This window comes from Biomphalaria glabrata, chromosome 8, assembly GCF_947242115.1.
Source record: "Biomphalaria glabrata chromosome 8, xgBioGlab47.1, whole genome shotgun sequence".
NCBI classification, from domain to species: Eukaryota; Metazoa; Mollusca; class Gastropoda; family Planorbidae; genus Biomphalaria; species Biomphalaria glabrata.
The window spans coordinates 45,842,199-45,867,343 of record NC_074718.1 but is presented as its reverse complement, the minus strand read 5'-3'; the positions used below and the strand labels follow the sequence as shown (position 1 = coordinate 45,867,343).

At 35.3% G+C, this 25,145-nt stretch overlaps 1 protein-coding gene across 2 annotated transcripts; it reads right to left on the bottom strand.

Moving 5' to 3' along the window:
• Nucleotides 1-11,664: 11,664 nt before the first annotated feature.
• LOC106051199 (jupiter microtubule associated homolog 1-like) lies at nucleotides 11,665-22,654 on the bottom strand. 2 transcript variants are annotated; one of them, XM_013206345.2, is made up of 4 exons: nucleotides 22,253-22,654; nucleotides 16,909-17,174; nucleotides 15,988-16,043; nucleotides 11,665-13,574 (listed from the first exon to the last, which is right to left on the bottom strand). In XM_013206345.2, exons 1-4 carry the CDS (start codon nucleotides 22,306-22,308, stop codon nucleotides 13,353-13,355), a joined length of 600 nt encoding a protein of 199 aa, XP_013061799.1. In that variant the 5' UTR covers nucleotides 22,309-22,654; the 3' UTR covers nucleotides 11,665-13,352. The 2 variants fall into 2 exon arrangements, with proteins under 2 accessions (XP_013061799.1, XP_013061798.1); XM_013206344.2 differs by having other exon boundaries at nucleotides 15,976-16,043; nucleotides 22,253-22,650.
• Nucleotides 22,655-25,145: the final 2,491 nt, after the last annotated feature.

The following is a 25,145-nucleotide window of genomic DNA, read 5'->3' as shown; positions in this document are numbered from 1 at the left end:
ATCTATTTTTTTATGTGAAATTTAATGGGAGAAAATCTGAGAAATAGCCTAAAAACTAAAACAGCTTTTCAATATATATTATAAATTAGATAATTTAGATGTTTTATTATAAGTTTGTTTAGATTATGTCTGTATATATAATATATATATATAGATTCAGTATATTTTAAACTTTATAAAAGAGACATTCTGATATCTAATCTTGGCAATTTGACTAATTGTATTGATTTCTATTGCCTCTTGCCTCGCGCCCCCCCCCCCAAATATCCAAATATTTTGTAATTTTACATCTGCATTTTTTTTTAAATAAAAAAAAAGGTCAATATTTTAAAAATGTTTTTTAAAGATAACTTTTTCATACTCCAGCTGTTTAAAGTCTCCTTTTAATTTTATGATTAAATATTAAGAAATAAAAACAAGTTCTCGTCAATATTTGAAAAAAATCTAGCTGTTCCCATAGTACAATTTTTAAAAATAAATGTCACAATTTTGAATTGCTTTTTTTCTTTAAAATTATTATTTATTTTTGTAGCAAATAACATGTTTAAAGTTTGAAATGGTAATATTAATAAATAAAAAAGTTGTGCTTAAATAAGTCAAATTCCGACCAAATTTGTCGGTTCTATTTTTAGCTTCGTCTGGCTGTAAAAGTATAAAAAATAGATTTAGATGAAAGATTTAAGGGTTAAAAAATGATATATAGAACATGTAAAGTCTCCTGAAAATTTGAAATAGAAATATTGACAAATAAAAAAGTTGTGCATGAATTAAGTCAAATTTCGACCAAATTTGTCGTCTCTATTTTCAGCTTCGCCCGGCTGTAAAAGTGTAAAAAATAGATTTAGATGAAAGATTTGGGGGTTATAAAATGATATAAAGAACATGTAAAGTCTCCTGAAAATTTGAAATGGAAATATTGACAAATAAAAAAGTTGTGCATTAATTAAGTCAAATTTCGACCAAATTTGTCGTCTCTATTTTCAGCTTCACCCGGCTGGAAAAGTATGAAAAATCGGTTTAGATGAAAGATTGGGGTAGTATTACGTTTTAAATAACATACATAAAGTCTTCTGAAAATTTGAACCAAAAATATTGAATAATAAGAAAGATATGCATGCTTTAATAACAAAAAGTCATTTTTCGGGTACCAAAATTTTTTATTGAATACAAAGCCAAAGAAGGAAAAAAAAATAAATACAAAAAAAATCATAACTTTGCTTCTACTTATCATAGAAACATAAATTTGATATTTTTGTAAATGGGACACCAAGCTCTATTTAATGATATCAATTACAAAACAATATGATCAAAACAAATTTTTTTGTTGAAGTACCTAATATATGTCTAGTCTAGATCTAGATCGGATGATCTAGTCTAGACCCTGAGTAGACACCTAGTGTGACCTAGCCTAGTCCCGAGACCTAGAAGTCAGTAGAGCAAATTGAAATTCTAAATAAAGTAAATTTTACTAGATCTAGATATCTAAATAATTGAGTAAATAAATTATAAATTACTTTATTGACTTTGACTTTATTACTTACTTTAACTTTAAGTTACTTACTGTAACTTACCCCAATCATTATTTATATCCATATTCTACAGCTGAAATATTAATATTCCCATTAGAATCTTATTCTATTAAAGCCTACACATAAGCCTAAATATGTTCCATTTTAAAGGCTAGCAAAAAAAAGTAATTTTCAAAAAATCTTGAAAATCCATTCCAACGTGCTGCAGAGATACAGATAAAGTAAACATCTAAAAAATAGCTTCACTATCGCTCTTCTAGGTCAGAGTTAGTAAGGGTATAGTTATTTAAAAACTAGCAGTGCGTGCGTAAACGAAACAACCCAAAATCGGCGACTAGTCGTCGCCTTCGACATAGAGGTTACGCTTTAGTAGTCTACCTTCAGTGAAGTCCAGAAGGGCGTCGACGCCGTAGGCGCCATTATCCCATTGGTGGTTAGAAAGGCTTTTATCTAACTACCAGGCCTGGACGTGGGGCTCTTCACCCCTGTCCTGTCTGAGGGCTCCCAACGGTAGACGGCCATATCGATTGACTGGGCCAGACCGGACCGTGACGTCAGGGCCGGTCCTAGCGATTGCGAGGTCCTATGCGAAACGGATAGTGCGGGGCCCAGTCTGGCAAGGATAAGGATAATAAGTGCAAATTGCATTTTATTCATTCTTTACCAAGTAAAATACCTCGAGCAAGTTAACTTTACGAACCTTGCGTGTAGCGAAGTCATACAGTATATTCTCAAAATTTTGTTTCTTGCATAGATCACGCTCAAAAGCAATAGCAAATATTGCCAAATCGTTCAATATATCTTCGTGAATGGTTGACCTCAAGTAATTGAATGACATCCCAATATGACAATTTTGTCTTTTTTTCTGGAAATTTCTTGAGCCCGTAGAAAATCCAGAGGCCGAGGGAACCATGAAATATAAGTTGTAATGGTTTATTTAAATAATATACACTTAATATTAGCGCGGGGCCCACTGCGGCCGCATAGGTTGCAGTGGCCTAAGACCTGCCCTGCGTGACGTGTACACAGCGCCCAGTCCCCGTTCCTGGGCCCCACTCGCTACAAGTGGCCGAGAACAGTGCTAACTGAGAGGAGCTTGTCTAATATTCCTATACTGTAACCGCCACTGTTCCGTGCAAGGACCGCCACTCCAGCTAACGGGACATTGATGATGGCCCCCTTGTGGAACGGCGTGACGGACTTATTGGACTGGGTTACGGGCGTTTTTTCCATCCCAACCCCGAGTGAGAAAAAAAAAAAAAAAAATCTCACCCAGGGAAGCCCGGCCGGGCCTGGTTCGCTACACGTAGCCTACTTAGACTATCTAGTTTCCACCACTAGACGTTTCCTCCGGAGGGCCACGCTGAGGCGACGTGTAGCTGGAATTTCCTCCGGCTAGTTGACTACCAGTAGCGGCGACTCCCGGCAACTCTAGCTGTCAAATGGTTAAATATTGACTCTATAGTTTGCCATGTTTGTGTTTCAGACGTCAATAAGATAAACTTCTTGCGGAAGTAATCTATTTTGTAATTTGTATTTATAATTTTAAGTTCTCACTTTCTGGTCTTCGCTATAAATGCTCTAAATTTTAAATTATCTCGAATTATGTAATTTGAGATCGATCTAAGTAAGGAGGAATACTAACAAAACAAATATAGATCAATAATCTAGGCCAGGCCCTAGGCTATGCTGACATAGTTTGAACCATAGGTTTGAACGTAGAATTTGTGTACGCTATTAACTTCCCACATTTTAACATGTTCAGATGATTCGTTTAAAAATGTTTTTTCATTGAAAAAGTCATTGTGATAGATAAATAGATAAATTTTGTTACAGGAATTTAAGTTTGTAATGAACATATTGGATTTCAGAATACGCACATAGATTACTTTGAGTGATCTTGCTCCTAGTCAGCAATGCAAATTACCTGGAACAAAAAGGTCTTTCAGAAGTACTGGATACACTATCTGGACAAGAATAGGAACATAAAAAAGGCAAAATATGAAAATACTTTTTAAAAAGCTTTTCTAAGGTATGGGGAAGAACTCCACATTCGCAACTATAAATTTCAATATTGTAAAAGGAAAGTTTCCATTTCAGACCTTGCGATCTATGGGACAGATGATGTTAAGGTCATCTGCTTCTATGGCCAACTTTTAACGAGCAGGGTGTCATGAGGCCAGCACAATGACCAACCGCCTTTACTTTCCCAAATTAAGTCAGGTCACCATTAGATTTGGGTGGACCGAAATTCAAAATCCCAGTCTTCACCAAGATTCGGACCCAGGACCCTAGGTTTGGAAGCCAAGCGCTTAACCAATCAGCCACCACGCCCCAGTACAAATTTTTTTTTTTTTTTGTTGTTATTGATTCATGTATTTTCTTCGCCAAGGAATAATTGTGCAAAAGTTTCACTCAACTTGATCCAAGAATGGGAATGGGTGAAATGACATGTTCAAACTTTTTACCAGACAAGAGTTGGTATACGCTTTGTAAAAAACAGGTCTATTGTGTAAGTGATGTGGTTTTTTTTTAAAGTTTCGGAAACTTCTTTTGAAATGAAGATCATTCATTCCAGGCCAAACCTCATGCGTGACATCGGGGGGATGACGTCATTGACGACGAGCATCTAAGTGCATATCACTCGAACAGGCGGCCACCAGGGGCGTAGCTAGGAATTTTCTTCCATCGTTGGGGTGCCCAGGGCTTGACCTCTTTTGAGGCCTCTGTATTTTTTTTATGTAAAAAACACACTAATTTGGGTGCTTTCTCAAGTGGGGAGCCCGTGTGGGATTTTCAAAACCCCCCCCCTCCCATTTTTTTTACAAAGCTTATATCAACTCTGTCTGTTTGGTCAAAAAGTTTTGTAGTTTGTTTTTTTTTCAAAAAGTATTTTTTTATGTTTTCTTGTTCATATATTAATTTTTAAGAGATGGGAATTTCAAGTCACTGTCCACTGAAGGAAAACCTAGATCAAAGTCAGCGCTATTGTGTCTCTAGTGCAGTGTTTCCCAAACACTTCGCACGTTCTGAGTATTTAGCGAAACTTTTCGTTTATTTTGTTTTTCACTTGGTGGCCTTAATATGGATTGTGTATGTGTGTGTTTATATTGTTACGATCTTCTCTATCAGGCCTTCTGCAAACACTGCCAACAACACAACACATCTAAAACAACTTGACTACAAGAGCTTCAATAAACAAAGTGGCGGTTTAATGACAAATTACAACAACAGCCAATAAACACAATTGGCTACACTAACTGAAATGCTTTTCTTCACAACAGAACTGCCTAACTAATCCCTACAAGTCTCTCTAGCTCGTACAGCTACATCTTCGAGGACTCTCAAGGTACTGCACAGTTTTTCTCTTGCTGTCCTGGACTCAACTGTCCTTTCTTTACACTCAGTGTTTCTCAAACTGTGAGCCGCGGCACATTAGTGTGCCGCCGAAGATTTGCAGGTGTGCCGCGGGAGTTTTTAGAACGCCACACGTGCAGCGTTACACAGGTCTGCCTATTATTAAATTTTTATTTTACGTTGCGATGACATCTCCACTTGCAATGACCAGTAGTAGTAGTGGATCTTTCCATTATGACGGAAAGGGGTGTTAGCTATTCAGGTTATGGAATTGTCCACTATACATATATTATTATAATGAATAAAATGTTGGCCGCCTTAGCAGACGCACAGCAGTTCTCGAATTGGTAACGATAATAATACGCGATGTGTTTCATGTAAATTGGTTAGGTGTATGCTAATAATAACTTATCTATAAATTTTATTCATTGTTATCCATGGAGAAATACGTTAATTCTTCCATTTGCATCTTCATGGTTTTGTGAGTTTGGATTTTGAGCACTGACTGAAATCAAGCCTTAGAAAAGAGAGAGACTTCTTACAATGGACGATGAAATGTGAGTTTGTTTGTCGACTCTGGAGCCTCGGTTAGATCACATTTGCTCTCAAAAACAGGCACACCCTTAACATTAAATATATTACTTAAAAAACAGGTATTTTTTTCTTTCTTTTTATTATAAAACAACTGTTGCTCTTCGTGGTGTGCCGCGAAACTTTGTAGTTGTTTTTTTTTACTGTGCCGCCAGACAAAAAAGTTTGAGAAACACTGCTTTACACACTGAGTCTCTCCCCCGTAAAGGCTATCTGTCACATGACCTCAGCACAGGTCATACTTGCGTGCACCAGCAGTACTGTCCCCTTATTCAACAGCCCTTGACCTGTGTGATCATCAAACACACTGGAATCTTTTTTTTTTTCAGGTTTATCATCCGTTGCTATGAATATTATGATTCATATAGGAATTTGTTGTTCCATGAAGTAGTCCTTCCAACATTAAATATTATATCAGTTTCTTGAGTATTTATTGATTTTCACGAGCGGCACAAATATTGAATCTGCTGAACAAAACTCAAACCTTTGCTGCCCTGCGATCATTCTGGAAGTCGACAGAAGTAAAAAGTATATAAGAAGTTGTAATACACAGAGAAGGTTGACTTTACTTGCTGTTCTATCCATGAGCGAGAAACAGCAAACGTTTAGAAATAGATTCACTGGTTTCTGAATTATCTAATTAGAAGAACAAAATAAATAAATAAATGTTAGATTGATCTAATATTAGTTGATAGACATGAAAATAAAGCATCGCTAAATATCCGCCTCCCCCATTTTGTCAAGAGCTCGCACCCCCTATCCCGAGCTCCGAATTTACGGCTGTGCTACACAAACTCACAAATATGTATATATATATTTTTAAAACTAGTGCACTAAGCATGTTATAACATTAAAAACGCGCAATGCAAAATTTTTTTTATGAAAGTCTTTATAGAATACCATTAGACATATTAAACAGTAGTGAGGGACGAGTCGATTATTTTTGAAGTTATCCTATTGTATAAACTGGCTTTTAGAGAAGAATTTATTTTAATTGTATAGTTTTCATCTTTGTGAGGAACTTCCTTCGTCACGTGGAACCTTGAGATCCCGGGAATACAGTATGAAAAATACTGAGTTAAGTGCTATGTGAAATAACAATGCTTGACTACAATGAATAACAAAAAATAACAAGAGACAGACGCAAATACAAACAAACACTAGGGGTAAAAACTGATATTTTTAACAAACATATTTACGACAATAGCCTATATTCGATTTTTCTTATTAGTGTCTGCAACTGTTTCAATTAAGCAATAATGTTCTAAATTTAAACCTTGTTCTCTATATTTCAATCTAATTCATAAAACAAACTCTTGTACATCAATGGTTTGACTTACTTAAGCATCAATGAGTTGGCAATATTCCTGTAGGCACCAGAACACATTTAATAGGAAGGTTTTGATGTTTAAACCAAGAGGCACCAGCATACCACATGCTGGCACCAACATACCACATGCTGGCACCAGCATACCACATGCTGGCACCAACATACCACATGCTGGCACCAGCATACCACATTCTGTCACAAACATACCACATGCTGGCACCAGCATACCACATGCTGGCATCAGCATACCACATGCTGGCACCAACATACCACATGCTGGCACCAGCATACCACATTCTGTCACAAACATACCACATGCTGGCACCAGCATACCACATGCTGGCATCAGCATACCACATGCTGGCACCAGCATACCACATGCTGGCACCAACATACCACATGCTGGCACCAGCATACCACATTCTGGCACAAACATACCACATGCTGGCACCAGCATACCACATGCTGGCACCAACATACCACATGCTGGCACCAACATACCACATTCTTGCCCAAACATACCACATTCTGGCACAAACATACCACATGCTGGCACCAGCATACCACATGCTGGCACCGACATACCACATGCTGGCACCAACATACCACATTCTTGCTCAAACATACCACATTCTGGCACAAACATACCACATGCTGGCACCAGCATACCGCATTCTGGCACCAGCATACCGCATTCTGGCACCAACATACCACATGCTGGCACCAACATACCACATGCTGGCTAGATGTTCTTGGCACTTTGCATTGGCAATAATTTAGTTGTTGATGTGTTTGATGCCAATTGTCTAGTATTGGCTGTTATCTACTTATTCACTCATTATTAAAGTACCCGATATTGTGGAGCTCTTGTTGTCAGGTTCTTGATGTGTTGATGTATTGTGTTGTGTTTAGCAGTGTTTACAGAAGGCCTGATTAGGAGGAGAGATCGTAACAATATTGAGATATAAGATAATATAAGGTTGCGCAACAAGATCCACTTTATTTAGAATCTTATAATGGCCGGCGAGGAAGATTGATTTATGTGTTAAGTTTAGTCTAGAATCTAAAAAAAAAATAATGAACGCATATTTTGAACTATGGATGGCTACTTAGTAGTGTGGTATGTGCTCGGGATATGCCTCGATGGTCCCGGGTTCGAACCGTTCCCCCGAAATCCCAGGCATTCCAGGGAAGATAAGCTAGGATGTAATGATCATCAATTAGGCTATGAGGAATATCCGAAACATGTGAAACATAAAATCTAGTTTAGTGTTAATCGGTAACTTAAACTCTACTGAATCATTGGTTTTCCTAGCTGATTCAAGCCATCTACTCCATGCTCTAATTGCACTGGGGAAGAAGAAACACTTGTATATATTTGTCCTAGCTTTTGGAATAAGAAATGTACCTACAAACTATGAAATTTCGAATTCCTTTCTGAGACCATGATATTGATATGCTTCCTCAGACCCCTAAAATATAGTGAAGGGGAATCAAACGCACAGGAGGACATTCGTCAGTTGTTGTTTTTTTCTCTTTTTAACAATAGGCATTCCTCTATTCCACTCATAACTTCATGGAACCTGGAACCTTCTTGGTGGGTGGAATCAAAAACATGGGCACTAGCAACTTTCCTTTAAAATTGACAGTTGCTGTATATCTTTAAGAAAAGAATTGGCCACATTGAGGAAACTTTAGCTTGACAGAGAAAATAATTTCTTTATTAAGTGTAAAAAGAAAGTCAATCAGAAGTGGGGAAGGCCCCCCACCCCCCATCCCATGTCAACTAAAAACTGAACATGCTAGAAGAGTGGAGATACTGTATACCAGTACCTAAAAAGAACACATGATAAAGGGAGTCAAGTCATTTACATTCTTATCTTATCTTATATAATACAGACGTTACTTCAAAAAAGAAGATGATTACGTCCTACGCGTCATGCATTTAGTCATGCATATTAACCAATGACTTAAATTCTGCCAAGTCACTGGTTTTCCTGGCTAGCTCAGGCAACCCATTCCATGCTCTAATAGCACTAGGGAAGAAGGAGTATTTGTACAAATTTGTCCTAGCATATGGGACGAGGAATGTGCCTTTATCTTTGTGTCTTTCAGAGTATTTTATTAAATTTTTTTTTGTATTTGAAGATTATGGTTCAGTGTTTTATGTATTATTGCTACTTTACTTTTGAGCCTTCTGTCCTGAAGGCTTTCTAAATTTAGTGATTTTACTAAAGGTGTTACTCTAGTCAAATGTGAATATTCGTTTGTTATGAATCGCACTGCTCTATTTTGTGTCTGTTCTAGTTTCTTAATGTTTTCTTGAGTTGAGGGGTCCCAAACAGAGTATGCATATTCTATTATTGGCCTAACCAAGGTTAAATAACATTTTAGTTTTATGTTCTTATTTGATTTATAGAAAATTTCTTTTAATAAATCCTAATGCTTTGTTGGATTTTTTTTTTTTTTGTAGTTTCATCAATATGTGGATTCCATGACAGTTTTTCATTTATTATAACACCTAGGTATTTTCAGTTTCAGATGGCTTTTTAGGCAAATAGAGACCATGTGATCTCAAAGAAGGGCATAATCAGATGGTGTGGTGCCCCCCCCCCCTTTATAGATAACAATGTAGAGTTGATAAGGACGAAGAAGACTTGCAACCCCTCCTCCTCCACATCCCCTATTTATTAACTATCCAATGAGACATTTAAAGTCCTCAATTACAAGCCGAGAATGGAGATGTGGAGCGTACCTGGCAACGACTTATATTCTTGCGCACCTGTAAAATGAAAATGTTAAAATAGGTTTTAGATATATAACGTATTTATGTGTTTGTGACATCAAATATATTTTTGTCCATGCCTATAATATATAGGTATATATAGGTCTATTAGAAGAGACTATTAATCACAGAACTATATATTCAGTCAATCGACCACTGGCGGACAATGGTTATGTTGACCTGGATGTGGCAAAATATGTAGGTCACAGCTGGGATTGCGTAGCCACGAGAAACATTGCATTCCTCATTAATCATTGGACCCGGAAGACAAGCCTTATTATATATTCAGGCAAATTTACGATATAAACTTTATAAAGCTTATTTCCTTTTAGCTTCCATGGAGCTTTGTGCTTTCCTCGTATTAGCTCCTATGTCATTGCAACTCTTGGGATGCGTAATTTATTGTCGGAGGACATATCTCGCAATTATTATGCGAGGCACGGTCACAGCCTCATTATGGTGGTCGAGTCATACGATTTTTGTTTGTGGCCCAATCTCTGTAACTGCCATTTTCGCAGAGCCACATTGAGCCATTTCTCGATTTTGGCAGACTTGGGTGACTTTAGACTTCCATGGCTTGCATGCATACGTCGCTATTTGGATGTCGATTATATTAAATAAATTGATTTTTGTCTCAAGTGTAATTGTGTATATATACTCAGAAAGACACAGATTAGGTTAGGCACATTTCTTATTCCACATGCTAGGACTAATTATCCAAGTGCTCTTTCTTCCCTAGTGCCGTTAAGAGCATGGAATGGGTTGCCTGAATCAGCCAAGAAAATAAAAAACTTAGCAGAGTTTAATGCACTGATAAACATGCATTGCTAGATTGACACATAAAATGCATAGCATGTAATTCTCTTTTAAAGTGGCGTCTGTAATTTAAAAGATAAGATTGACGAAATTGAACATTCTTTAAGTCAGAACTTAAAACATCTCTATTTTCAAAACAGCTAGATAAGTCCACTTTACCAAAAAAAAAAAAAAAAAGCTTTCATTTTAGCTTATGTACGATTTGCAAAGACAGGCATGGAGAAAGTCAATAGATCCTGTGTGGTGCACCAATGTTCCAACAGACTAAGGAATAGGTGTTAAAAAAAAAAAAAGAAAAATTGCTTAGTTATTTGCTAAATGTGTAGCTGAGTGGCATAAACTTTTGGATACCTATCAAGGGTGGTGGGGCTGGGCTTTGATGTACTACAGTACTTCAGCACTGGAAACTTGAAAACCTACCAGATACCTTCTCTCTAAAGAACCACAATATTTCTTTTTTAATTTACCACCGGCACACCCAATATGAGCACAAAAGAAGTGCTAAACAAAAGATATTTTAATATTTGGAAACCGATTCAAAGGGTAAAAATGTAAAATGTTTTACATGTTTCGGATGTACCTTCAGAGTTGAAGATAGTTTACTTCCTAGTCCAAACCTCCCGCAGGACGACGGGGGATGGGAGCGGGCAGGGTTTGAACCCGGGACCATCGATAAATCTGAACGACAGTCCAGCGCGCAAACCGCACGACCAGGCAGCCATCCAAAAACAATTATTTACAGAATTTAACAGATTTTTCAGTCGAAAAGCTGTACACTATTTCTGACAATGTTCAAGCTGTACCAAATTTACTTTAAAGACATCATTTATTCTTACATGGATCCCTAGATCATGTCAGTAGATCTGTTAATAAAATTGGAAAGTGACAGAAGGCTATCATCATAACCACTTCACGCAGAAGTTAGTTGGAAGAATTAGTGACCAGTGAGAGAGATACTAGCTCATAATTATAGATTATTAAAAAATATTTTTTTTGACATGAGATTTACATTTCATAATGTTAGGGTCATATTGTTCAATGTAAACAAAGTGGCTAATTTTGTCCTAAATTCAGACTATTCTGGTTTTTATCACAAGCTGCCCTGTCAGTTCATTTTGTTAGGTAGTCTCCCTTAAGCTCACATAAATAACTGTCTTGATTGATCAGGTAGTTATCTCCTCACATGGTTCTCATGATCATCAGATTAGTAATCTACTGTTAAAAAATACAACATATCTTTAAAAAAAACTCAAAAATATTTCTGAAAAGAGGTTTTTAATTTTTTTTTAGATTTTTATTTCAAGAAACAGCAAAACACTTTAAAAAAAAAACACAAACAAAAAACTTTGAGAAACTTTTCAGTTCCTCCCTACTCTCTAGGTGGTTCTTGGCCAAAAGCAGTATGATAAAATATAAAGGCACTCTTTTATCATAAAAAAAAGTATAAATTATAAAAGCTGACGTAAAAAAATTTCATGGAAAAGTAAAAAAAAGAACAAATTTAAGTATTTTTTTTTTTTAACAAATGTAAAAATAGTACTACTATTTGAATTTCGATTATACATTCAAATAATCCATATTTACATAAGACTACACCTGAAAGAGGGCCTGCTGCTGTATTGAATGAGATAAAAAGAGTAAAGTAGGAGATTCAATCTGTAAACCTATGTTACAATATAGGTGTGTAATAATAAGTTTGATTTTAAGCAATATTATGAATTACAAGGTTCACTTTATTACTACTTAAATCACACAATGGAATCCTTGTCAATTCTGTGGTTGAAAATATGAGGACAATGATTAGTATGTGCACAGTGGTACACTTTTACAAAGAGATGACAGTGACTATACATATATGCACACTTCACCTCATACTACAGTACAGACTTGATTTATATTTTAAATGTAAATATTTAAGCCTCATCATTAGTGATATACTAGAATATAAATAAATCTTAAGACATACAATTTATTTAGTAAACCACAACAACAAATTTCTGAACAAATTTATATTTAAGACTATTATTGTGCCTAAAGTTACTTAATGAATTTGTTCTTAAATTTGAGATACAGTAATTAGTATATTTTTGAAAACACACAACAAAAAAAAAACCCACCCTGTTCTACATGGCTGCTTTCTAAATATACAGATATCTATGGCTAGAAATATAAACATAAACCTTAGAGCAGTGAGTAAGATTTTTTTTCTAAGGGTATTATAAACCATACAAAATGCTTTAATAACTTTAAATTGTTCTGAAGCTAAAGAAATAGCGTCTATGTAATTGTATATACAAACACCAGGTATATTTCATAAATATATTTATTTATTTTTAAGTATTTGAAAGGTATTTTGACTCCCTTATACATCACTTGGAATGTAAAAACAAAAACAATAAACAAAATATAGTGTAGAAAAAAAAACTAGATAACAAAAAAAATATTAAGAAAAGAAAATCAACAGTTAGTCCATCAGTGAAAGACGAATGGACAGAGTTTACTTCAAAACTACAGTTTCCTTTATTTTGCAAGCAGAATGAACTCAAAAGAAAAATATTGAAAAATGATAAGTTTCGATAGAAAACAAAAATTAAACATATAATACCGTAATTAAAACACTTTTTTTTTAAATGCTTAACCTTAAATATTGTAAGACCTAAACTGTATAACTATCAAAACAAACTAGCACTAATATAGGTGTTATTACAGCCATTTAGAGAAAAAGTAAGATTAATCTGGCCTGGGGAAAATGGAATGCCACTATTTCCTCCCTCCCGAAGTTTTTTTTTTGACAGGTAGTGTTAGTTGATGTACAAATGTAAGATGCATTGAGTTGTTGAGACTCTTATCATAAACTCAGCAAACAATGACTCAAAGGATAAGGTGAAAGCAGGTTAATATTGAACATTTATCAAGCTTTAATTAAAAGACTGCTACTTTTTTATTACCACAATTTAGTGGAGCGACCACCTGGTGGTTGACTAACTCTGGTTGATGGATGATCTTGAGGCTTATTGGTATTACTGCCCAAAATTCCACCATTGTCTTGTTTTTTCACTTCAGGGAGAGCTTCCTGCTTCAAATTGTCTGCTGCTTCAGCTTCCTGTTTTACACTGCCAGGTGTCTCAGCTTCCTGTTTTTCACTGCTAGGTTTTTCTTCACATTTCTGTTAAAATATTTTGTATGAAAAATTTTAGAAGGTCAATAAATCTTACTTTAGTTTTACTAGAAATTTAAATTCAATTTTGTTTGTGTGCAATTATTTTCACCTGTTTGATGACAATTAATGACTGCTTTTAGCCATCAAAGCTCAATATTTATATCTTTAAGCTAGGTACATTAAATGTAAACTCTGATGGCTTTTCAAATTTGAATTATTGACATATGTTGCGTAAACAGTTGTAATAGTAAATTTTACAATTTTTTATTTAATGCTTATAAACTTTTTTATTTAATAAATTTGACAGTAAATTCTTGACTTCTCGAAATAAACAACAACAGGGTCCTTTGAGATTTTGTTTTTAGATTAGGCATACATCACTTCCCTCAACAATACTGAAAGCGAATCTAGATCTAACCAATCATATTGTTTCATTCTTACAGTGGCTATGAGGCTAAGTGATGACCTAGTCCATAGCTACGGTACAGCATTAGGATAACCAAAATTGAGAAAAAAAAAAGTAAAATTTTCATCTACAAAAAACTGTCTCAAAAGGACCAATGTCATACAGGAATCTCTAAACCTAAAAAAGAAACACCAACTTGAAAAAATTACTCTGGAATCCTCGATACACTATAATGAATCTCCACCCTGGGACGAAAGCCCTCTTCCTACTATAAGGGACCATATTGAAAACATAAAAAGAAAATCTGATTACAGACCAACAGAGCTCAAGGAAATAGTGAACTGTTTTCTACATACCAATTACCCTAGCAATCAGTGGATCAGAGTTTACACGGATGGCTCATCCCATAAAGCCACCACAAATGGAGGAGCTGGAATACTTATCGAATGGCCAGATGGAGAAAAACTAGAAAAATCCATTGCAACTGGAGAGCTCTCTGACAGTCACAGAGCAGAAAGGGAAGCACTAGCACTAGCTGCTACCATGCTAGCAAATCATCCAAGTTACCCTCACAGTCAGATTGTCTTTCTAACAGACGCGAAAACAACCCTCCAAAGCTTGCAAAACTCTGATTCCCCTTGTATTAAAAACCTCAGAACAGCACTTACAAAGCTCAACAACAACAGCAAAAAAACTGTTATTCAATGGATACCAGCTCACATACAACTAGCAGGAAATGAGAAGGCTGACACACTCGCCAAGAGTGGGAGAACAAACTCACAAGTAAACTCTGCACTGTATCCAGAAGAAATGAAGAAATTAATTGTAGATAAAATAAATGAGAAATGGACGAGCTCTCATCCAAATCACAAGAAAGATGACGCTTACTATAAGCTATCCCGACAAGACCAACGTATAATCAGGACCGGACACAACAGAATGCGACAACACATGTTCTGGAAGCTCAAAATTGGAACCAATGAAATCTGCCCATGTGGAGTATCACCAGAAAATGCCGACCACGTCCTCCAAAACTGCTCTCTCTACCAAGAGGCCCGTATAAGACATTGGCCCCAAATCACCCCAATAGAAAGAAAACTATATGGAGAGCTCCCTGATTTGGAAACCACTGCGCAGTTCATCTCATGTATTGGTCTAGTCATATGAACACTCCAACATAACAATGAGAACGATGAAGAAGAAGAAATCTACAATATCCCTGTCTCAAAAAGTAAATAGATCGTGTGTTTGACTGATTCTATCAAACTGGTCAGTGTAAGGCTAGCCTAGGTTACGTGCAGTTGGTCATGACAAGACACCAATGCGATAATGATAGTTGTGTGTTGAGTGGTCAGGTGAGAAAATACGCAATGCCATGGTTAGTCAAGCATGTAGATCTACTCTCAACACATATTTTTTTTCTTTGCTTACCAGATCTAGATCTAACTACATATTTCTTTTATGAGATTGTGATTCCATTATAAAGTCAGTAGATTAAATTTATAGGTTTGTGTGACATCACATAGAAACCTGGTGAAAATCTGACCATTTTGGATGCGCAGAAAAATTACGTCCAAAAAACATCAATTTCTAAGCTATCATTGAAAATAAAAAAGAATAATATTTTCATTTTCTGTAAATCAAAACACATATTATATAAAACATTGTGAAAACCATCAGAGTTTCCCTTTAAGATATTTTGTTCTAATATCCTTAAAGTCAAGGTTGTAAATGGGAATGTAAACATACAGTAAGGTTGCAGTTACTATCAATACACTGTCAGGACCTTAAGAACTTTAGAACTGGGTAATAGAAAACTAACCATGTGCCACGAAATAAGGAAATGAAATAGACAAGCAGAAAAACTTGACATAAATGCAGTGAGCTACCATGTAGCCTTGCTCCTGTGGCATCCAAGAAGTTAATAAAATAACTTTTTTTTTCATTTTATACTAATAAGAAAATTTAGAGTATCTGTTGTTATTGAATCAATAAGACTACCTGAGCAGTCACCTGTTCTTGCTTGGTGCTAGTCTGTTCATAAGCTTCTCCAGTAATTGGATTATACGCTGTAGAAAAAAAAAATATGATGAACAATTGATAATGAGTAAACTCAAGAATCAAAAACATTTTTTTTTCTTTTTAAAAAATGGACCACACACATCATAAATATATCTACACCTTGAATCTATTCTACTTTTTCTTTAACTATTTCTACATTTGTTACAATAAATTATTGGCCTTAAATATTTGACTCTAAAAAATTAACAATTCAGACACTACACTACTTTTTTTTTAACTAAACAGAATGTTTGAAACCAAATTGAAAACAGAAAACAAACCCGTGAACAAAATTAAAAAAAAAAAAAAAAACAAGGTGAGGAGCAGAAAAAGTTCTCTCCCAAGCCTAAGCAAATAACAATGAAAAAAAAAAAAAAAACAACTTTGCTGTGGTCCTACCACTTGTATCACAGTATCTTCTTACTCTGGGCTGCTTCGGTTCTACAGGAAATTTACCAAACACACGGTCAAATGAAGAATTTAAACCAACCTTTTCTTCTTTTCTGGCTCTATTATAAGAATTAACACTATAATAAGAACTGATTTCGGATGAATTCGGAGTTGAGCAAAGCGAATTATAGGAACTCCCCCCATCTATCAGTGAATCATGGGAACTTTTATCAGATGGACTGTTTAAGGAATCAATATCAGTCTCCCCAAAAATTCTTGAATAAGAATCAATGTTTTTGTCACTGTACTTTCTAAAAGTTTTTCTTCTATTCAGAGAACATGTGTCTCCAAATACATTAGAAAAAGTATCAGGGCTTGTTCTTCTACGCCCTGATCCTAAAGTAAGAGAAGACAAAGAGCTTTCATTTTTGTCTAAATCAATACATTTCCTAGTCCCCAAATAATTATGTAAAGAATCTTCACCACTTCGTGGAGCTCTTGTTGACTTGGCAGGCTGAGCAGCTGACACACCTGCACCTTGGTTGAAAATATCATTGGAGCCTCTATTTACATTATTAGAGTTGCGGACATTAGGTGTGCTTTCTACAGGATGGTTTCCTTGATGGAAGATATCATTGTTGCCTCGATTGACATTATCCGGGTTGTTCTTCACTGGTGTTTTCTGAGGGGTGGCACTGTCATCAAAGCCAAAAATATTGCTAGATGCACCTCCTGGTGGATTCAGAACTCTGAAAAGAAAACAAAAAATATATTTTATTTATAGAAGGTGAATGTGAAAAGACATTATCTTTTATAGCATGTCATGTTTGATTTCAAGACAATCAAAACCTGAAAAATAAAAAATGCATTATTAAGAGACTTGTGCCATTTTATCACACCATGCCCAAGACATTTAAAACCTTGTAACTTATGAGGAACTTAAAACTGGTATAATGGAAAGCATTTTTCATCAGCTTTTTTGTCTTGTTTAATTATACGAATTTAGAAATGTTTAAATATATTTTTCATTCAATATTAAGTTTTAGTTCTGTTAGAGAGCACATTGATAAGCTAAGTGAATTTCTAAACAATGTAATCACTAAGGGGTGGGGGGTGTGCTGGCAGAGTGGTTAAGTGCTTAGTTTCCAAACTGAAGGGTCACAGGTTTGAATCTCAAAGAAGACATTTTTAAACTTCAGCGTTTTAGGATGTCTATGTTTAACCAACTCTAATGGGCCTTGTGCTGGCACTCCTTAACTATTGACCATAGAAACAGATTACATTAGCATGATATGTACCATGAAACATGTCCAAAGGGTACATTACTTATCATGACTGAATGTATGACGCGTAGGATGTAATCATCTTATTTTTTTAAGTAACGTCTGTATTATATAAGATAAGAAGATTATCACTAATGCAACAAAAAAGAAACTATGGTTATACTAAAAAAAATTAAAACTAAACAGGAATAGAATAGCACCATTAAAATAAGATGATATTGTACAATAGAATTATGAAACTAAAGCTAAGATAATAAATAAACATTGTGCATCATCTTTCTCATTTCCTGAATAGAAAGACTTCCCTACTTAATTCAAACCAAGTAGAAAACAGAAATAAAAGAAAATACACTGACTTTATTACTAGTTTAAAAACAAATATATATAGTATTGACCTATAGCAGTGGTTCCCAAACTTTTCCATCTCGTAGACCCCTTGCCATGTTTTCTGGTTTTCGGTAGACCCCCTGCTTAACTTTCAAATTTTTTCAACATTTTTTTAAAACTAATTTCTATCTGTACAAAAAGTAAAGTAAAGTTCCCCTCAGACCTTGTGGTCTATAGAGCAGATGATGTAAAGGTCATCTATTTCTGTGGCCTACGATTATCGAGGGTGTCATGTGGCCAGCACAACGACCAACAGCCTTTACTTTCCCCAACTAATGTCAGGTACCCATTAGAGCTGGGTGGCCTCAGAGGCGCCCAAAAGATCCCGAAATTAAAAATCCAAGTCTTCAACAGAATTCAAACTCGGGACCCCCGGTTCAGAAGCCAAGCATTTTACCGCTCAGCCAAAACACCTCCTAATTTCTATCTGTAGAGAGTTGAAAAGTGAAAAAGTAATTTAAAGCTACATATTAGAGATTTTAAAGATCTCTCTTTTTTATTGATAAAATTCAAAACCAATTAAAATAGCAATATGTATTGCTGGAATCTCCAAACACAATGGCCTTAAGTATCATTGTAGAAATTTTCGCAAAGAGCAGTTTCTCGTGTATATCTTGTGTTTCACATGTTGCTCAAATATTGAGTCCACGAAGATGTTGTCACTATCGAGAGAAAGAGCGAAGGCAAGTGACTGTCGCCTCAACCAGTAAGCTTCGAGCAGGAAGGGCTCATAAGTCTTGGCTGGCTACCCACCTAGCAGAAGTAAAACTGAATTCAAAACTCTCCTGTCTTGCAACTCAAACATGGGAAAGGTTTTGTGGGTTAACCTGAGGAAAAATAAGGGGGCGGTGACCATAATGCAGTTTGCAGCACACACCACTACATCCTGTCAGAACCTGTGACGCTGCTGAGCCCAAACTTATATATGTCGTTTGCAAAGAATTACATATGAAGCTTTTAATTTTATAACTCATGCCACCGAAGCAACCTTGAACTGTATTGTTGCTTAAAGAAATTCTTTTAATAATATCAGATGTGGGTTTGTGTAAAACAGGTTTTAAAACTACAATGGCTGGTAAAAATCAATGTTTTACCTATGGTGTTTTCCGCATTTTGCCATAAGTAAATTTCCCCTTTCAGACATTGTGATGGTGTTATGGTCATCTGTTTCTTTGGCCAACGGTTAACGAGCAGGGTGTCATGTGGGCAGAACAACGACCAACCGCCTTTACTTTTACTAACATAATTTAGGTACCCATTAGAGATCGGTGGACTCAGGGGAGCCCTGAAAATCCTGAAATTCAAAATTCACAGAGATTCGAACCCAGGACCCCAATTACGGAAGCCAAGCGCTTAACCACTACCACAACACCCTTATTTTGCTATAAGTGAACAGATATTGTAAGACTCATAAACCACCATCTTCTCTACATGATGTTGAATAGAGATTTTGTGGGTCTATTCTGAACTTTATCTTTGAATGTTCAAAAGTTTTTCATATCTTTTTATCAGGGTGATATTGTCGCAGATGATCCTCAAGTGTAATTAGTTTCATATCATCATATAAAAGGCAATCGGTAACCGCTTGGTTGACAAGGAAAGAATGAACAATTTTATATAATCAACGCTAGACATTCTACATTTCTTTTTGTTAAACATTATTTAAATGAAGACAAAATTAAGTTATTTTAATAAGTATTGAAATTAAATACAACAATTTTTTGTTTGAATATCAGGATAAATATTTAAATGATTAACTAAGTTACAAATTATATATAGTGAGAAGAATTACATTAATGGGATGTAAAAATTAAAGTCACAACCTGCTTATATGAAATCTATTATCATAGACCCCTTGGACATCTCATGGACCCCCAATTTGTTTTTTCACTTTCGTAAACTCTTGAAAGTCTTTGTAGACCCCTGAGGGTCTATATAGACCACTTTGGGAATCACTGACCTATAGCATCTAGACTTGATAGCATCACAACTAGGTTACTAAAATAAGAATGCAAGGAGATATCACCAGTATTCAAAATACTTTTTTAGACCTCACTAATTCAGTGAAGAGTGTAAAGGACACTAAATGGGTTAACAATGATTTCTGTGGGATTTTACAGTTTTGAGATAGTCTTTATAAAAAAATTTGATAAAAAAACAAAAAGACTTGTAAGGCCTTGTAAAGCTTAATACTCTGCATTTATTAATATCATATTTTGTAATTTAAAAAATACGCATTTTTCAAAAAACTGTTTCAGACGATTTTTATCACAGTTTTTAAATATTTTGTTATTTTCTGCCATCACAACACCGCCTTTTGTCCACACCACTGATATTTCTTGTAGCTCAAGACCTGATAATTTGTTTACATCCTTCAATATTTACATTCTAAACAAGTAAGTTCATGAATATAAATGTAATCAGCTTTGTGAGCTAGAAATTTACTACTAATACTAGAACTACTATTAAATTTATTTAATAAGTAGATCTGTCATCTACGAAACTCAACTTTGAACTTTTGACCTGGGTGTGTGTCTAGCCCAGCCAAGCCCGGCTTAGCAAGTGACAAACTCACCACTCACTTGTTACATTGCGCTCAATTTTAGGTTAAAACGTCACACAAAATCATAACTTTCTAACTGTTAAACATAGTCATAATTTACACACCATGACCATTGGAAAGTTCTAATAAACTATTTTAATGATGTGTACTAACAAAATTGTTTATTCAAAGATAAATTTTTAATTTCACCTCCCTAGTTTATGAGTCTAGATCTAGATTTCTAAAATCTAGACGACTATACACTATCAATACTATCAGTATCATTATAGACTCTATATTACTCTTACTAGATTTTTCCAAACCTTTTGATAAAGTTCACCACCATAGTTTGCTTAAAAAATTAAAATATTTTGGCATTGATGGTCCATTGCATCAGTGGATTAAAGATTTTCTGATAGGGAGAGAACAAACTGTAATAATAAATGGCTCTAAATCAACACCAATAACAGTAAACTCAGGCGTACCTCAAGGAACAGTCTTAGGTCCACTACTATTTTTAATTTACATTTATATTTATAATTTACCAAATTGCATTAGTTCAGGAACAAAAGTCAGATTATTTGCAGATGATTGCATAATGTATATATAGAACAATAAAAACAACACAAGATACAGAAACTTTACAAAGAGAATTAGATGAATTACAGAAATGGGAATCAAATTGGAGCATGTCTTTCCATCCAGAAAAATGTCAGTTATTAAGAGTAACAAAAAAGCTAAAACAAATTACTTCCACTTATCTTATTCACGGTAAACCAGTTACACAAACTAAAATCGCAAAATACCTCCAGAGGTGTCATAATGAATGAAAAACTGTCATGGAATCCACATATTGATGAAACTATCAAAAAATCAAACAAAGCCTTAGGGTTTATTAAAAGAAATTTCTATAAATCAAACAAGAATATAAAACAAAAATGTTATTTAACCTTGGTCAGGCCAATAATTTCAATAATAGAATATGCATCCTCCGTTTGGGACCCCTCAACTCAAGAAAACATTAAGAAACTGGAACAGACACAAAATAGAGCAGTGAGATTGATAAACGAATATTCACATTTGACTAGAGTAACACCTTTAGTTAAATCACTAAATTTAGAAAGCCTTCAGGACAGAAGATGCAAAAGTAAAGTAGCAATTATGCATAAAACACTGAACCATAATCTTCAAATACAAAAACAAAATTTAATAAAATACTCCGAAAGACACAAAGATAAAGGCACATTCCTCGTTCCATATGCTAGGCACATTGCTAGGACAAATTTGTACAAATACTCCTTCTTCTCTAGTGCTATTAGTAAGTATTAGAGCATGGAATGGGTTGCCTGAGCTAGCCAGGAAAACCAGTGACTTGACAAAATTTAAGTCATTAGTTAATATGTATGATGACTGAATTGACTGAATGCATGACACTTAGGACGTAATCATCTTCTTTTATGAAGTAACATATGTATTATATAACTATAGATAAGATTATGATATTATAACTAAATAGAATATAAATCTAGATGTGTGTATTACTGTATAAGATTATAATTACAACAAGATCAATATCCTCACTCTCAGCCTCCAGCTCCACTCATAGTATACTGACCTGGAGGATGGCTTGCCATCAGTATTCATGCCTTGAAATGTTGACGTTGTTGTCATTTTCAATAAATAGATCAAGAAGTGACTGAAGTGTTGATAAATAGAGGTCTATATTATTATTATAGAGATCGATATATTGAGATCTAAGATTAGGTTTAGAGTAGAGTATTTAGAGAGATATAAAATTTGTACAGTCGTTGTTATGTTATAGTTATAGGTCTAGTCAAAGCTAGATTAGATCTCTCTGTATCTAGTAGTAGTAGTATAACTAAAGACTCCAGAGATTGAAATCTAGACGATCAAAATGTAATCTACTTGATTCAAGCTTTATCCTGTTACCGACTTCAGCAGGATTGTCTATAATAGATCTAGAATCTAGTATAATGACTAAGTAGAACTCTATATGGATCTCAAGAAATACCAAGAAAAGCAACTAAAAAATCCCGAGATTTAAAATCAAATAATCTAGCCTCTAAAATGTTTCCTAGCTTATAAAGGAGTCCCAGCCTATTTCTGTTACTTTTATGCGAATAAAAATTTCTTTCACGTGTTAATAAATATAGATCTAGAATCTAGATTGTTTTTTCTAAATCTAGATCTAATATATCTACTAGATCATTAGAGCCATTACATTTCAATACTTAATAATCTTCTGTCTAAAAGAAAATAAAACTTAGAAAAAAATATAGATTACTATATAATCATAGCTTCCATTTTTTAAAAATCTTCTTATATAATACAGACGTTACTACAAAAAAAAAAAAAAAAAAAGAAGATGATTACGTCCTACACTAATCAAGTCATTCAAGTTGTAGAATATAATATAGATTTTAGACCTATGTCCTATGGACAGTAGCCTATAGAGGGACTTCTTAAGGTCCGATAGTTACGCTGGGCAGGGCACGTATGCGAGACGAATGTATGCCAAAGGCAGTCTTTTTTTTTTTGTGAGCTAAATGGTGGTTGACGTAACAGAGGCGCCACACGGAAACGCTTCAAGGACCAGCTTAGGTGCCAACTTGCCTTAACTGACATAGAAGAGAGCACCTGGTTGCATGCGGCCTCGTAACGAGACAGCTGGGGGTCACTCCTAAAGGCCGCGGGATACACATTTGAGACCAAAAGAAAATCCGCTGCCGAGGACAGAAGCAGACGGCGAAAAGAAAATCTAAATCGGCCACCGGCTGACAATGGTTATGCTTGCCCTAGATGTGGCAAAATATGTAGGTCGCAGCTGGGGCTGCGCAGCCACGGGAAATACTGCATTCCTCACTAATCTTCGGACTCGAAGACAAGCCTTATTTTATTATTATTAGTAGTAGTAGGGCCTATTATAAGATGTCTATAACTTTTTTAAAATAAGATAGGCCTACTAAAGATATAGACCTAGATGCAGGCATCCATTTCAGTTCTAGATCTATATCTAGATTGTAGATCTTATAAAGGGCCTATTACAGACGTTACTTCAAAGAAGAAGATAATTACGTCCTGTCTAGTCATGCATGTTATTCAAGTCGTTAGTTTTCCTGGCTGATTTAGGCAACTCATTTCCATTCTCTAATCGCACTAGGGAAGAAAAAGCGCGTGTACGAATCTGTTTTAGCGTAGGCCTATGGAATTAAAAAAAAAATGTGCCTCTATCTTTTGTCTAGAATAAAATAGGCCTACTAGAAATTACAGTCGATGCTCTGGAAAATTAGATAAAAAAGATTGAAAAGGCTAATATTAGGCTTCATTTTGATTACATTTCTGTCGCCATATATTTAATATTATATAGGCCTAGGCCAGGACTCCGCCATCTGCCGGTCCCAAGCCCGGGTGAGAAAAGAGGAGGGTTTGTCTTGGGGCTAGCGACGCCACCCTGTAAAACCACAAATGCTACAGAAACGGCAAACGTGACACTAAGAAGGCCAGGACCTATATATCTATATCTCTAGTTCTATTCCTAGAAGCAATGAAGAGAAGGTGATATGAAAAAACTGGAAGAACGAACAACGAGAAAGAGAAAATTAAGGATTCGGGAAGCAAGAAGGTGTGAGAGGTAAACAAACCAAAACATTGTGTGCGAAATTTAAGATAAGGTCTACCAGTGTAAAGATCAATAGAAGAGTTCAGGGTAAAGAGGTAGCCTAGATTTCGGAGTGATTGGGAGATATATATGATAGGAAAAAAAAGAAGATGGGAAGCAAAGCCTGGAAGGAATGGATGGGAGAGAGAAAATGGTAAAGAAAAAGAGTAAAAGAGAGTGTAAGAGAACAGTAGAGAGGAGAGAAAGAGTAGTGAAATTAAAAGGAGTGTCGAATGAATGCAGAGGAATAGAAAGAAGAGAGAACTGAGCGGCGTGTGGCTAGAGAAGAGAAATTAGCATGGGCCTAAATAAAGTGTTGAAACGATGTTTGTGTGAGAGTTGGAAAGAGAAGTTGAAGAGCGCTGGAAAAGAAATCAATGAAAGATGTGAGGGAACAGGATAGAGGAGAAGGGTGGAGAGAAGTGCAACGAAAGAAAAGGGGGAGCGGAAAATAATCGCCGTACAACTGTAGTCCATTTTTATCTATGTATTAATTGGTTTTATTAATTTAATATATCTAGTATTCAGACACTCATTACTGTGTTACCGATATGCCACAAAGACAGACAAAGAAAAAAAAAAGCTTACTGGAATCACAAATAATCTGATCACGTGACTAAGCGTAGCGTTTGATCGACAAGAAGAGTTTCCACAGTCGACATCACAACCTAACCTCCGTAAAACAAATGATTGTCATATTGATTTGAAACTCCCAGCGCAAGTTCACGTAGAAATGAATGATACTTACTAGGGTTAGGCAGATCTATCGGGGCTGTTTCAAGACTCGCTTGTAAGCCACCTGAACTTTGAACTATCTGAAATCATAAGT